The sequence below is a fragment of the Hylaeus anthracinus genome, unplaced genomic scaffold (genome assembly GCF_026225885.1).
Source record: "Hylaeus anthracinus isolate JK02 unplaced genomic scaffold, UHH_iyHylAnth1.0_haploid 12001, whole genome shotgun sequence".
Taxonomy (NCBI): Eukaryota; Metazoa; Arthropoda; class Insecta; order Hymenoptera; family Colletidae; genus Hylaeus; species Hylaeus anthracinus.
In genome coordinates, this window is record NW_026534348.1 from 7,414,366 (window position 1) to 7,430,543 (window position 16,178).

A 16,178-nucleotide genomic window follows, 5' to 3' on the forward strand; every position below is an offset into this window, starting at 1 on the left:
GGCGAATGAATTGAATTTATTAGGTCGTCTCGAAAGTTTGTTTCGCGAGTTGCAAACAATTATTTTATGTGGTCGTGTTTATATAAATCGTGTTATTATAATTGCTACACTGTATTCATTTCATAATGAGCTATGCCCGTATATATTGAAATAAATAAATAAATAAATAAATAATCTAATTTCATAGATATTCATGTTGTAACAGTAATGGAGCAAAATGAATCGTGCACAACTCAGTAATGTAACATAAAACACAAAATATTGTGCATGTATTAATTGTTAATAAAGCGAAAGAAACTTTTGTGACAACCTAATACAACAAAATTCATTTGGTTCTTTTTTGCTCTCGTTATGTCTAGCTTCGAATGTGTGAAGGTGATTATTAGGAGCGACTGATGATTACAACGTGCAGTGATTAATTGTCTTGATTTTCTCTCTGTTCGCTCGGAAAGTAAAGTAAACCGAAGTAAATTATCAAATAGTTTTTATTCTCTGCGGAAGAGTAACATTCTTGTTACTTTCCTTAAAATATAGCTACGTATGTAGAAAACAAAAGCAGACTAAATACAGATGATGGTTGCGTAAAGTCAGTCAGAAATTGGTAAATTAGTAATATTACTTTATTGAATAGTAAATTGGTAATATTAGTTTATTTAAAAATACGCGAGGCTCTTAAACGCGGTTCACACGTTCCACGTTGTATGAAATCGTGTTAAACCAGAATTTTCCTCGAATAAATTATATAATATCATTAACATGTTTTCGGAGCTCACGTAGTAGAAACACGTACTATAGTTTACCGTAAACATTAATTGAAGTTAGATTAAAAAACAGCGCTTCCAATCACTTCCATTTTACACATATATCGATACGAATTTAACATATTCTTATTCGTACTCTTCCGCAAGAGTATTAGAGATAGTTGTAGTTAGTATATATTATAATTGGAGAAACCGTGTTTAACGCAATTTTACTATTAGGGAATCGAGTTGTAAAGGTGCAACTGTATTTTCGCTGAACGTTGCTGCAGCGAATGTGGCGCGAAAATGAACGTCGATTCGAACGACTCAAGCGCGAGTGATCGACACGCGTGACACGGAATGATATCGACGTCGATGGAAAGAGAAGATACGAGGATAAAAGTGCGAACGAACGATCCGTGGCGAATCAACGAACGCCGGAACAGTGAGATCGGCGTGAAAACGTCAGTCACGATCGTCCTGGACCGAAGACTAGTTTAAGAATTTCGCTTTCCCGTTGATATATGATTCGCGAGTGCGTGAATGGTTGCCTTTGTTTCAACGATATCTCGAATTGCGGATATTCTCGTGAATCATGGCCGTTCGAATGCACCGATATTTTTTAATGTTTCGACGTCTCCTCCTTGTCTTGTTGGTTCTGTGGAATCTGGACGCCGCGCACGCCGCCCGTGGATTTAGACACAGCATCAAGCACGGTGAGTTCTGTTATTGTTTATGTTTACTAGATTTCTTACTCGTGCAGAGCAAACGCGATTAGGTCCTTCCAGAACTAAGATTCATGGTTTAATTCACGATTGGTGGATAGCGAATTCTAGCCTTCGTTCATTTTGTAAAATATTTTCCAAAGGAGGCCTTAGGAATTCGGTTTCTAATCAAACACGAATGTTCAAATTTCAAGTTCAACACGTTGGGTGCTACGTCATCCAACGATGGATGACAGGATTTTTCATTAAGGAACTAAACGAAATTAATCTCCGAGGTGAGGCGATAATAAAAATAAATATGGATAGGATATTCGTTAATTTGGTGTGATTAAAGAATTAAATGATCCGATCAATTTCAAATGATCGAATCTTCAATAGTTTCAGGACATAATTTTAACCCCATAAAAGTCATTCCGTACAGATTTGGACACTTTTTGGAGTAACATTTTGGACTTTTACGACATTTTGGATATGTTCTAGTCTTTAGTGATATTTGAACGTTTTAGTGATATCGTTATTTGATACTTTTACGTTGTGACTGTAAGCACGCGAAAGCTCATTCTCATTCATTGCTTAGTTCAATAGTTATCATTTTTTGAAAAAAAAGGTAGCTCAGAATTGTAAACATCTGTAAATCCGATTTTCATCAAAATCCAAGATGTTACTCGAAAAAATGTCTTAATTAGCGTGGATTGATCCAATTATACAAAATGAGCTACTAACGCCATTAAATTATTCGCATATCTTCAAACGATAAAATTAGAAAAATATAGTTCTTTGAACGCTAAGAATGGTTAGTTCATTACAATTGGCACCTTTCCCCTATAAAAAGAAAACATGATTCTGTGATATTAACAGTTTCGTTCGTTCGCGTATTTTTCAATTCGTTTTAATTAAACGTATTCTTGTAGATATTTCGTCATGTCTGAATAAGCCAATCAAAGATTCAAAAGTTTTCATTATACATACGTGGCTTGTCGAATCCAACTTACAAAATTTTACATAACGTTTAAATGTCAATTCGACAAAATTGTATTTTTAAAATTGTCATTCACTGTCGCATTTTCAAATAATCAGCCATTTAAAAACTTCGTGGACAATACATATCCGAATATATCTATTCAAACCTAGAAAAGCATAACCAAATATTATGTACTTAGCTTTTTATCCCAGGAATTCAGCGTTAAACTTTGAGAAAAGGTAATACGTTCCACTCTGCAATTTTCATTCATTGAATTCCACGCGATAGCGTTGACATTGTTTCCATTCATGCACGATGACCTTTCTATATTTTTAGCGCGAACTACTTTTCGAGAATATCTTTTCAGCGACAAACAATCAACCATTCGTTGCTTGTTTCGCGGTGTCGAACATTTACGGTCTCCTGGCGCGTGTACGCTTTGTTGTTTTTGTTTCTTATTATTTTTTTTCTTTTTTTTTATTCGTTGCATTTTAGGTACTATCGCCATGTAGACCAGGGCCGTGCTTCAGAGTTATGGCACGGAGATTTGCATAACACGTAAAATGTAATGCACATAAGTGAACGGCTGTTTATTTGTAATGTCTCGGATGTTATGCAAATTCGTCGAGTGCAATGGCTCTCGAAAAGATCGAGATAGGAGTTTTTTTTATTGCCCCCGCAGAAAATCTCCCCTTCTGAACACATCTGCGCTCGTTCCGCCGAGATATGCAGCAATATACGTCTCTTCGCGTGGAAGCGTAACTTTTAAAAACGACCCGTTAATCTTCAGTTTTTCTTTTTCTATATACAGGACGATTTCAGAAACCGGAACAAGTCGTAGCTCTTTCCCGGGCGGAAATACAAGAAATTGTTAGACGAGAAAGTTGAATCCCCATGCCAGGCAATCTTTCGATGGCATAGTTCTTTTGTCCGTGGTCCAACGGTGTAAATGCAAAGCGCACTTGCACATTTTTGTCTCAATGAAACTATACATTTCTTTAGACAGATCGATTCTGCTCGCCATTCCGCGTACAAAAATGTTAAGACACGATCATCGAAAGTTCAATACTTCACGAGATTTTTTCGGTCCTCTGCGCGAGTATACTCGTCAAATTACTTTGGTCCTGTCGCGCTCAAGACGAGTTAAATCACGTGAGCTTATTGTTAATGCGTTAATGAGTTAACTCGTCTTGAGCACGACGAGAACAAAATAATTTGACGAGTATGCTCGCGAAGAGCACCGAAAAGGTTAATAACATAGTTAATTGATCAGGTTTCACATTACCTCATGACTGATATATGACTGCTGGTGCTTGTTAACTCCAAACAAGAATATCCTTTTGCTATATAAAATGTAAAATATCTGTTACGCGAGAACAAGTAAGAACTCGTAACAATACAACAATGAAAATGACTTGAAAATAAGTAAAAGGTATCACAGTCACGAACGAATAAAAGTGCCTTTCGTAAGAAAACCATAGAAATATACTCCAGTAGGAACAGAATGTATTCTTTTGAACAACAGGTAAGTTCTAACAGCATCGAAAGACTAACCGTTAACCGTTTCCTCGGACCCTTGATATTAAACAGTGTCGTAAGACGTTGAACCTTCGATTCCTCCACAATTCCATCGAGTCGTTTCGGTATAATATCCGTCCCAACTTCCGCGCGTTGATCCGTCCTTTTTATTTAATTGAGGCCTCGAACGTTTCGCGTCCGCCTCATTCGATCGAGACTCCCTCATCGCCCTCTGATCTCTGCGTTCCTTTCTAAGAGTCAGATTTTAAGGTAGGCCCCCGTACCATGGACAAACCTGTCCCGTGCGAGGGTCTCGGTTCGTTTTCGCCAACGCGACGCGACGGATACTGCGAGTGCGGTCCTTAAAAATATTGTCGAAACTTCCGACGAATCTCAGCGGCCTCGTAAAACGCGCGTCTGCTCCGAGAATATTAAGTGTCAGGACATTCCGTACCTCCCAGCTCTTTGCTTTATATTTAGCGGCAACCGCATCGTATCACCGTAGGGTACACCGCGAAAGCACCCTACGCGCGACTCCAACACGCGGTCAAAGGCATTCCCGGAGGTTATCGATTCTTTTCCACGGTAATAATCACACGCTCGTGCAGAAACGGGAACGTTTCGGAGTATCGGTGCCACGTTGCTCCTGAACTTGAACGCGTTTGCTCCTTGGACTTAAATCTGACGATATATTCGAGTCTATAGTACTCGGTATTTAACTCGATGCATTTCCTTTACTTTTAAAATGATAATTTTGGTGTAGTCAGGCTGGTCATTTGCTGATTGTCCGTTATTTACAACGAATGTTTCGGACCTTGTATGGCCATCTTCAGATGTGTTAAACGCTGTGGAAATCTGGGGATGCCAAGAAAGAGGATGGGAACAAATGAAACTGTTGATGTCGCTGAATCATAATTCTTTGTTCTTTTTTTCTTTGTACGGAGAAGGAACCAATTGATAATGAAGTAACCTTTCTTAGCGATGAAAGAATTATATAAATAATTTTATCGTTTAGAGCAGGGCTTCTTAAACTTTTTCCAGTCACGACCCCATTTATGATTGTGATTTTTTTTCGTGACTCAAAGAATATAAAATAAAGATATGTAAATATTTTGTGATGATTTATTGATTAGGTAACAATATACGTATGAAAAAATATAGTTTTCGAATTTGTTTACAAACATACAAAAATATGATATTAAAAATTGCACAAAAAGTTGTAAAATTGTATTTATTGTAGCTGCAAACATTATACATCTTATTTCGTCATCAAAACTGTATAAGTCCAATATTGATTATAGTATGAGAATTAATTAGTATTTTGGTCATTCTTGCGTTACTCGATGAAGGGTATTTTCAGAAAACTATGTATGATCTTTTTCATTCGATTTATAAGTCGTGAATATAATTAACATTTTGTAAAAAAGCAATGGAAGAGCTAACGGGGACTCTAACTGATATTACATGTAACTCCGATTAAAGAACGTTAAGCTTGCAAAATGCCCAATATTCCTGATTTACGAAACGAAATTAAATTAATTTCATATTGCAATTAATTTTATCCGTCGAATAAGTCTCGATCTTCGGAAACTCAATTACCCAGAAACCAGTTTTGTTTCGTTTTTTCCGTACGGTATAGTTATCTCTCGTGAAACGATCAACGAGGTTGAATGGCGATAATTAATCGCTCGGTACTTAAACTAACTTCAATAAAATTGCGAAATGTTAACCGACGTATTTGTCAAACGTAAGTTTATCGTCGAGATGGATCGACAATCGAGCTTATCGAAATGAATCTCGCAAACTTGTTGCGCTGTTATAACAATTTTCATTTTCTCGTTTCCCGAAAAGCATGTCGGAAAGTGGTGTCTTTAACATGTCAGACGTAGATGGTTAACTATCGTTGCCCCGCGAGACGATAAATAAAAATAACGCGCGATAATTAACGTTCACCGAGAGGGTCGCTGGAACGCGATTGATCGATCGTGCACGGCGCGTTCTCGCGAGCCGCGTCGATCGGATCTTCGAGATACCGAGATCCAGGCGGCACTCGTCGGCCCGCCCATGTATCGCTTCCTGTTTCTCTAATCGTGCCGATCGTTTCTCTTTACGTCCGATATTAATGCCTGAGAAACTGCTCAAGGAACACTACAACGCCCACGTCTTAAGAGATATTATTATTGTTGGCAATTATTTTTCTCGTTTGTATTTTTAAAATAATCACCACGATGTAAGTTTTTGAAATACATGCAGTGGGTGTAGAATGAATTCGTAACCCAAAAAGCTTCTACAAGTGTGCTGCCAGCTTCACACACACACACACACACACACACACTGTAAAATGGCTTATTTAATCCCTTCGTGCATGCCCCTAGTGAATATTAATTTTCCATTCTTTCAATACAAATCAGTCTATATTTTCGGAAATTTAATGAAAGTCCAAACAAATTATATTTCATTTCATTTTGTTTGATTTATTTCTCTGATACAATAATTAGAACACCTTTCAAAGTAAAGTCTTTGTTGATAATTATAAATTTTTATTCTGAAGACTATCTTTTTGAAAACGAGGTTCATCGCGACTGGATATATTTTTAATAGCAACGTCTCCAAAAGAAAATTAAGTAAATGGAACATCAAGCTGAATTTTTCTTTCTATCGAATTACATTTTATTACAACGTTTTAATAAAAATATTGTGGAGCGTAAGTCTATAGTGTAAGTCTTATGATTAAAAATTGTTATGCAATTAATGTAGGGCTCGTTGGAATAACCGAAATTTTGTTTTATCATTCTACATGAAAGTTTTAAAAAATGCTTAAAAATGCATTTCTCAATCGGGAAATCTTAATAAAGCCTAATTGGTTCTTTTCGAATGAATACATAATTAGTGATAAAGGGAATACGGGCGTACGTTTATGGATAGAACTGACAATTAATTCCACGATATAACGTCGCGTATATCGTGGTCGCCTTTAAAGTCTTATTTCAATTGCCTTGTTTAACGTGGCCATTACGACAATCGTAAAGAGGTTCATAAATCTGTTATTTCTAATTACGAGTCTAATCACTTGCGGCGAATTATTTGATCTCTATGAAATTGCAATTGAAATGTTCAATGCATGATGCGTGTATTAATTCACGCAATGTGTATCTAAAGCAGTTTTAATTATTTCAATCAAACGTTTCGACCTTTGTTCCTTTTAAATAAAATGTAATAAACACAATATTAGACTACAAAAATTAAGAAAATTAAGAATGTAAGAAGAATAAGTATAAAATGATTAACCTATAAAATGATTGACCTAATCAAAAATTGAGGGCCCAAATGAGGGGTCGATACGTTTAATAGAAATAATAATTAAACTCGCGATTGTAGCAGCCTAGCAGTTAAGTTTTAAATTAAATCTGGATTTCACAAGCTATCTTCACATTTTCGGTTGTAATAAATTCTCAAATTGATCAATTTCGCTAAAACATATTTGACACATCGTATACGTTTTTCGTTATTCAACGGATTTAAATAATTATATTATTGCAACATATTATAACATTTTGTAATCAAAATCACATAACGGTAATAATTTACATTATATACTACAGCTTTGTTGAAATTAAAAACGGCAAGTGGTCTATGTACTTCTGAGCGGCATTGTAATTGCCGTTTGATATTGAAAAACATTGAAGAATATACAGCGGTATTTCTCCAACTACAGCCGCTGTCACAGCTTCTCGCTCGCTGTCATAGGTTCTCACTTGCTGTCACAGCTTTTCACCTGCTGTCGCTGTTTGTCACTCTCGCCCCCCTCGACGTATGCACTCAGAAGCCAGAGTGTGCATACATACGTATGTACTCTCGTTGGAGATAGATAACAGCGATGAATTTCTGGAAGCCTTACCTCCCTTTCGAACTGTACAGAGACAGATTACATAAAAAAAGGGGAGAAGTTTAAGAGGGAATTCAAGTTTCCAACACGTTCACGAATCAATATCACTATGGTGGGTGAACGTGTTAACACGTTGAACGCCACGTCACTCACATATGGGTGACGGAGCTTTTCCCTAAAATGTTTTAATAAATAATTTGAAGGACTAAGTATCGATGAAAACAAGTCTGGATAGAATTCGTGAATTTCGATGACAATTCAAAAATAAGTAATACGATAAGTGTCAGATTCTATCGTTTCTAATTGTCTCGAGACGAAATTTTTAGTCCTGTGGACATTTCCATGCGAATCAGTGTGGCAGTCAACGTGTTAAAGAAGTTTATTGGGGCAAATAGAGATAGCTCCCAATTATATTCCGTGACATAGAAAGCTCGTTCGTAAATTAACTTCGGTAGATGAACTTGACAAATTAACGATCGCTAATATAGAACAAAGTTCCATTGGTGATTGTAGAGTAAATTATGATTGAACGATCTGAATAATTAAGGTCTTCTTATTCTAACTTATTTCTGGCATAATTCTCGCGATTCTGGAACTGTTTATCAAAACAGTAACAGAGACTGAAAAATTGATTTGTATTCTTATATATTCTTATATATTCTTATGTATTCTTATATATGTACTCTTATATGTATTTGTATTCTTATGTATTTTAGATCAAATTTGCCCGACTCTACGCCTAATATTCTTCGTAATTATTTGTTTCTTTCAAATTTCATTAAGTATCACCAGGTATACTAGTACTTTTGAAAACGGAACGTGTTTTTCCTTTTTCACAAACTCCACGCGTCTTATGCTGCGAGGAAACAGACGAAGGAGAGTGAAAACATTTTTCCCCTCTCTCCATGTATTAGTTGCACATTGTTTGACCGTAAGTATCGATACATTCCGGAACGAGAATCGCTCGGAGCGGTGCAAGCAGAGAATGGATTGGAACGAATTTTAAACGCCAGTGAAATCACTGGCCCCTCTATAAACGCTCCTTACGATAACAGTTTTACAACGGTATACGGCCTCTGGTGGGCTGAGACGCGGCTCTCTCGCGAACAGTGAGCATTCACGTCGATTCGCCCGAGCGAACGATTAAACTCGCCCTTTCCCCGAAACTAATTAAATTAATGATCCCTCTGCGAACACCGTCCGCCTGTTCAGATAGCACCCAGTAAACCCCTCTGTGTCTTGATCGTTGACCGATGTACGGTGGATGAGCGACTTTTTTTATCTTAACTATACTCACAGAAACGCCGCCATTATCTTGGCTCATGCTGTAAAGCGTTAATGTCTTCTGATACCCGCCTTCGCGCGAGCTCGGTTTATATTCAGTGGTTCATTCTCCGACAAAATGCATTATAACGTTGTACAAAACTTCTGACGATTGGAGCCTTCTTTGGAAATTATCCGATGTGCATCCACGTTGCAGTTTAAATTGTCGCGATGATGTCTTTAAGGAGGATAACTGGTCCAGCTAAGGTTTCTTCTAATGTATATTTTTTTAAGATATAATTTATTTTTGTTCCTGAAACTTTTTTTATTAGGTTGTCCCGAAAGTTTCTTTCGCGAGTTGCGCTCAATTATTTGATGTGATCGTGTTTATATAAATAGACAATATAATTTCATAGATATTCGTGTTGTAACAGTAATGGAGCAAAATGAATCGTGCACGATTCAGTAATAAAACACAAAACATAAAATATTGTGCATGTATTACTTATTAATAAAGCGAAAGAAATTTTTCGGACAACCTAATACGTATAACGGTATGTTTAAAGAAGAAAGTTTGACGACAAAGAGTTAATTTGAATATACAGAGTGGGGAATTTAAAACAGGGCATTCTTTTCGGTATTGATAATATTTATTTTATCAATAAAGTATCTTTTCGAAGTTTAGAATGATTTCGATGTCCAGAACCCGTCCTTCGCGATGAATCAGAGTTACCCGTGCTATACTTCCAAAACAAACACCATATATCTTTCTTTGCAATTACTGCCATCGTTTATATCACACCGTGCATTTGTTTGAAATTAATCTTCTACATTAACCCATTCACTGGCAACAACGAGATGTCTCGTAGTTCAAATTGATTGCAATTACTCAAGGGATAAGTTTATAGCCTCTTGAGTCGCGAATTATTGCAAAAGAAAGTCGTAAATTTTCTCTTTAAAACAATAAATTTAATATCTTTTTCATTATCAAAGTAATAATCTAGATTACGCGTCTGTATTCAATCTTGGCGCCCAAGGCAAAACGCTTTAAATTTGCCCGACAGCGAACGAGTTAAGCTGGTCGACATTTCGACCAGTTAAACTTCGGCACGTACGATGGAGGAAAATCCACGTGGAAGTGCATGCTGGTGATCCGAGTTCGATAAATAAATCGCTTAAATATATGTTTGAGAAGATACCAAAAGCTCTCGCGGTAACGCAGCGACGTTACCGCGCACTGCCATTAATTTCACGCGGGAAGAAGCGAGGAATTATGATCCAGCATATCTAACAACGATTAAAATATTTCGCATAAAGCAGCGAGCTCCGCGTTGTAGCGTGTATTTTTGCGAAACCGCAAGCAAGCAAATCACCACTAGCCGTCTGAAATAATTTCATTCTGGTTCTGCGTACCTTTCATTTTGTTCTTGTTTAAATGCCGTCGTGCGGGGCATGCAAATTGCAAAGTAACACTGCCAGCGCGTACGTACGTGCTCGGAGTACTCTGGGTTCAGGGAGACTCCGCCAGGCCCTTTCTAGGGTACTTAAGGGAATGCGAATCTTGACCGTGACAAGGGCGATCGCCTTGAACCTCGACCCTTGGGCCTACGAACATCCCGATCAAATCGGATACACCTCCTGCGAGCAGATTCGTTTGTCAAAATATGTTTTCGCTGGCCACTTGCTGAAGCATGAGCCCGTCGAGTTCAGCTTGCAGGACTATCTGGAAAATAAAGTTAAGAATCGACGAATTTGAATGTTACTTCATAGAATTAGAAGAAACGGAAATGTTTTGAAAAGAAATTGAGAGAGTCTAGCGAATATCTCGCTGATCAATCTAATGATTAGCTGATAGTTTAAAAAAGAAGATAATAATAGGAAGAAACGAACGTTTCGTGAAAAATAAAAAGTTATTGAAAATGTAAACGTATGACAGAGAACTGGTTTTGCGATGAAAATGAAATCATTCGAGATGAAAAAAATTAAGATCTTGTTACATTTTTTCTAATGGGAATGGGAGTATAATGAAGTAATAAAATAATAATTCTATTAATTTAATGTATTAATTTAATTTCACGAATAAACTGAGATGTTTTCTTTACGAGAAGCTGGTCGACACTAGCAGTTGTTTGATCATTTATCCCAAGTTAGGAAGAAGCAAATCTGTCAAAGAATTTGGAAGAATACCAATAACATTTCGTTCAATGTTTAATACTTGAACATAGGCGAGTAATGGATTAATTTGGCAAAAGTAAAGCGAAGCCAGTCAATATTATTTTTAAAAATCGTAGGAAACGTTTATATTTTTCGTTATGTATCGAGAACTCAGAAGTCTGTTTTTTGTTTTTGTTTGATGTAGCCAGAGTTTTTATTTAGCTCATCCGGTTGAACAGACGTCAGATTTTAAGAGCTTGCAACCCGTACAAGAAAAGTGTAAACAGAAGTGCATTAAATATGCGAGAGGTCTGAACTGGAAACTCCCAGGACACGCTACTGTCTAAATATACGACACACCTACATACGTACATAAACATCGCCAGATATTCTGTCTAAAAAGGTAAACAGCAAACTTCCTGTTTTAGAGAAACTCTAAACTCTAAACTCTAAACCGTGTTCACGTGAGCAAACTTAACGGATTTGATTAATACGTTAGTATGTATATTACATATTTAAATATTTTTATTTAATTTTAATAAATCAGAATACAATCATAGAATTAAAATTCTAGGGTAATATGTCCCAAAATACACTTTTTTACAATTAGATTACAATACAATTTACAATATAATTTTTTTGTTTGCACTAAAAACAAGTTATGGGTAACGCTTTCTTCGTCAGTAACTTTCATTGGTAATTTTATAAATCTTCACAATTATACTATTATATATTAGGGAGACCAGCGAGTAACGTTGTTCCTTTTACGTTAAATTCAAACATATCAATTTATAACGAGATTTTATTTTTTATCAATTATGTAATCGCTCTCACTACCAACAACACTTTTGCTGTCTAGTGTGCAAATTTTCAACGTCAGATTGATAAAAATCAATTGTTACGCAATAAGATGATTCTAGCCCCCCTAGTATAATTATTTTGAAGTATTAAAATCTCGTTACATTTTTAATACTCACTTACTATAACATTTATTTAAATCAGCCATTAAAATTAAACGATGAAATTAAGACACATATTTTCAAAATAAATACTCCTTGTTTAACACATATATTTTACACACATATATTTTACACACATATATTTTACACATATATATTTTACACATATATTTTGCGACATAGCGTTCTGTAATATAATCAATTCATACTTATGATTAAAACGTAACGGATGGGAAATTATGCATCTTTTATTCATCATTCGTTTACATTTCTGCTTTGAATTCGCGTTAAAAACATTAAAAACGCGTATGTTCAGTATGGTATGGAAAGCAATATATCAAAATCACTAGTTGATGTCTTCATTTTACGAGAAATACTACTTTCGGAGGCAAGGTTCGATGAATCTGCCTTTCGATGCAATCGACTACAGAATCGCGTTCATTATGAGCACACCGCAAGGGCGCGCCCACGCTTATGGTAAAATGAATAGTCGCCCGAGACCGTATAATTTCCCGTTCAAACGTTTTCCTTCCGCTCGATTTAAATATTCGCCAATTTTTTATACAGCCTTTTATGCTCGACTCGAGATTACTCGGTACTGAAGGACATACATAAACGATGAGTTCGATTGGAGAACGAAGTGATCTTTAATTTGTTACGGTCAAACGGCTGGCGATAATCAGCGTCAGAAGTTTGAATGAATGAAAAAGCGAAAACAAACGAATCGATAGAACGAGAACGTTTAGAAGTTGTCTGTTAGGTGAATTACCTCGACGATGAAATGTGGAAACGGAGAAGGGTCGCCGACAGTGATTGTCTTGATTACTTTTGTCTCTTTTGTTCTTGCTCAGCTTTCATTACAACGTCAAGGAACGCGACATGCTGCACCGAGGGCTTAATGTCCATTCATTTGCATTTCTCATGCTCGCGTCGAGTGCAGTTTCTTGTAAAACTGTTCGAAGAATTAGTCACCGTGACATATTTTACTGCTTAGAATGCTATCGAACGATTGAATTACTTGTAAATTTCGGGGAATAGCAAAACCAATTTTTACCTGGATACATAGGATTCGATTGACTTAACACAACGGAGTTAAAAAAAAAATGCCTTATTTTCTCAAGTAGAATCACCCCATTTTCGCTTGTACCATCAATCACCGAACACCTTGTATATTGGAGGGAAGGGCACGAGTATTTTAGAAAAGCTTAGATGACGTATATCACAAAAAAAAAAAAAAAGGTTGGGAAACACTAGTCTAGAGTGTCCCATAACCCTTTAATTAACGTTCCGCTATAATGAAATAATTGTTCGTTAACTTGATATAAATATTTCTTCGCGTCATAAACTTCGTTGTATCACCTATCTGACGCAGCGTCATTAGCGCAGTGTAAAAAAGGTCCCTAGCATCCGGCAAGTTCTTCTCGATTCTTTTTCAACGTCTTTATCCGTCACACCTCCGCTTTTGTATACCGAACGTCTCAGGACTGGATATTTTGGTCTCGTCTCTCATGCTAAATCGTAATACCTATCCGTGCGTTCCGCGCTTGACTTCTGCTCGTTTAATGTATCCAGAGCTCGTCGTGTCGGGTTTCATGAGCCCATTAATCGTCCGGTCATTCGAACAATATGGATATTTTTGCCACGTTGGTTGTAATCACTCCGCCCCGGTGTAATTATCGTTCTAAATTAATCGCGATGCGCTGATAGGCGCGCATTGTTTCGTCGGACGGATTTATTTGCTGAACGACATCCGTTCTACACCTTTACTGCCCCGATCGCGACCAAGATATTATTAAAGCGTCATTTGTACACGTCAGATTTACGTTAGATCAAGATGAAGCGGCCGGATCTGTTCCCCGACAGTGAGATTAATTTCCTTTTAACCCGCGGAGACCTTCTCGGTACGACGTTCGTATTCGCTTCGCCTAGATTTCACGATTTTCGAGCGACTGCGATTCTTTTTTGTCTTGATTAAATTGAGCCAGATAGCGAATTCGCTGTCATCGAGACTAAATCGCAAGAGACGAGGATGTTACGCCGCGACTTTGCCCTCCGTCTCGTTAGAGATCTTTTGCAACCGACTAATGGTCATCAGTCTTCTTGATTTCAGAGTTGGATTCCAGAGTTGGATTGTACTTATTAAGTTCGTTTATTCTGTGCGTATACGAGTATATCTCAATTTTCTGTATACTGGGTGTGTTTGAAATAGGTGGTCGAACTTTGTTATCGCGTTCTATTCTCTAGGAATGAAGAAAGGTCGCATTCAAGTTCAGTGTATGATAATATGTATGATAATATGTATGATAATATTAGAATAGATAGTGTGATGAAATATCGGATTATTATTACTTACAAATGACAACATTCGAAATACATCAGGAATATTTGAACGCCTTCGACAGCACCACGCGCACTTTCCAACTGCTGGAAATCAAGACAAGATAGAAAACTAGTATTTATTATTATTTAGCGTCGTATTTCGTTTAGTAATTCGTCTCCTATTATAGTCTATTATAAAGTCTCGTGAAAAATATCGATTAACGTAATTTATCATGAACATTTTTTGAAGTTCGTCAACACGGAGTACAGTTAATATAATCCTGTCCACATTTAGCACCCTATGCTTAATGGTGCAGCGTAGATTTTTCTGGTTGAACATCTTTCATGATGTTGCCATTGGAGACGATTTTGCTTGAGAAGCAGCACAAGAGAGACGAAGCTAGAACCCGGAAGCGAAACACGTTTCTGACAGCTACCTGCGAGTGTCATCAAGGTGTACCGTGAGAGTACAGTGCAATTATCACGAGATATGCCTCGAAGATGTGTCCCCGCGACCGGTAGGGTTATATCAGACTCGCTTTATCCAAGGTGTTGACGCTGGCTGCTTTTCCAACGTTCCACTTTTCAACAACCCGCAATTAAGTAGAGTTATCGGGAGTCGTACTATGGTACGTACTTCATGGAACTTATTCATGGAACTTATTCATGGAATTAACAATCAAACGACGTTTTAGTATTGCAAAGTCAGACCTTCTTCAGGTTAGAAATCAAATAGTTCATAATCAAAAACTAATAGTAGTAAAATATTGACATACAACAGGGAAAAAAGGGACGATCAAGAAACAAAACTCAATAATATTATTTATTTAATTGTTTATAGATCCTTTCCATTCTTTACGGAATTACTAAAATTTACTCGCTAATTTATTTCTTAACCCATTGACCGCGAAAGGCGTATATACATACGCCCTCGAGAAATGGATCGAGAGAAATGTCTGTATTCGTTAAATCGATTTTTAAAAAATATCAGCTTATAGGAGATGATGAGACGAAACTTTTTTGTATGCACAGTTTATTCATAGAACGCTCAGTTTCGAAAATAAACATTGTAAAGTTAGAAGTTTGTTGGAAAAATTGAATTTCGAGAAAAAGGTTTTCCAAGTTTTCAATTTTTGTCCTCTGAAACTGCGATAGTCGACTTTATTGTCGAAACCATTGATCGATTTTAACTGTCTGTTCATCGCTATATCTATACAGTAAACAGTTTGTACAGATTCCGTTAATAAATGCAATATGAAGTGAGTAACGTTTCAAAGAAGATAGATGCTGTAAATATAGATATTTTTTTCTCAGCTAGCTGAGCTAGTTTGCGAGGAGTGAAGGTGACCGTTCGTTGGGTACGAATTTACGCGTAGCTTTTTATTCGAACCTACCGGAAGTGGAAGGTGGGCAAGAGCAATGAAGGGGGGATATCCTTGTCCGTAAAACTCGTAGAGGCGCGGTTCGTAAATAGGCAACGTCGTGCGACAGGAAGTCTTGCCAGATGTTGATGGTATTTCTCACACGATCCTATTATAATCACGTTTGCTCGATCAACAGACGTCGACAAGCTAAAATATATCCTATCGAATTCTGTTAGTGTCATGGGTTTCGTCTATCGTACAATTGAATTTGCAAATTTGTTAAATATTC

The 16,178-nt window shown here is 36.9% G+C and overlaps 1 protein-coding gene across 1 annotated transcript in view; it reads left to right on the top strand.

Moving 5' to 3' along the window:
- Positions 1 to 360: 360 nt before the first annotated feature.
- Positions 361 to 16,178, top strand: part of LOC128890614 (laminin subunit alpha-1-like) — a 96,648-nt gene continuing 80,830 nt past the window's right edge. The window contains exons 1-2 of the mRNA XM_054149267.1: positions 361 to 456; positions 981 to 1,456. Coding sequence (XP_054005242.1) covers positions 1,336 to 1,456 — 121 coding nt within the window. The 5' untranslated portion in view covers positions 361 to 456; positions 981 to 1,335. The remainder of the gene's footprint in view (positions 457 to 980; positions 1,457 to 16,178) is intronic.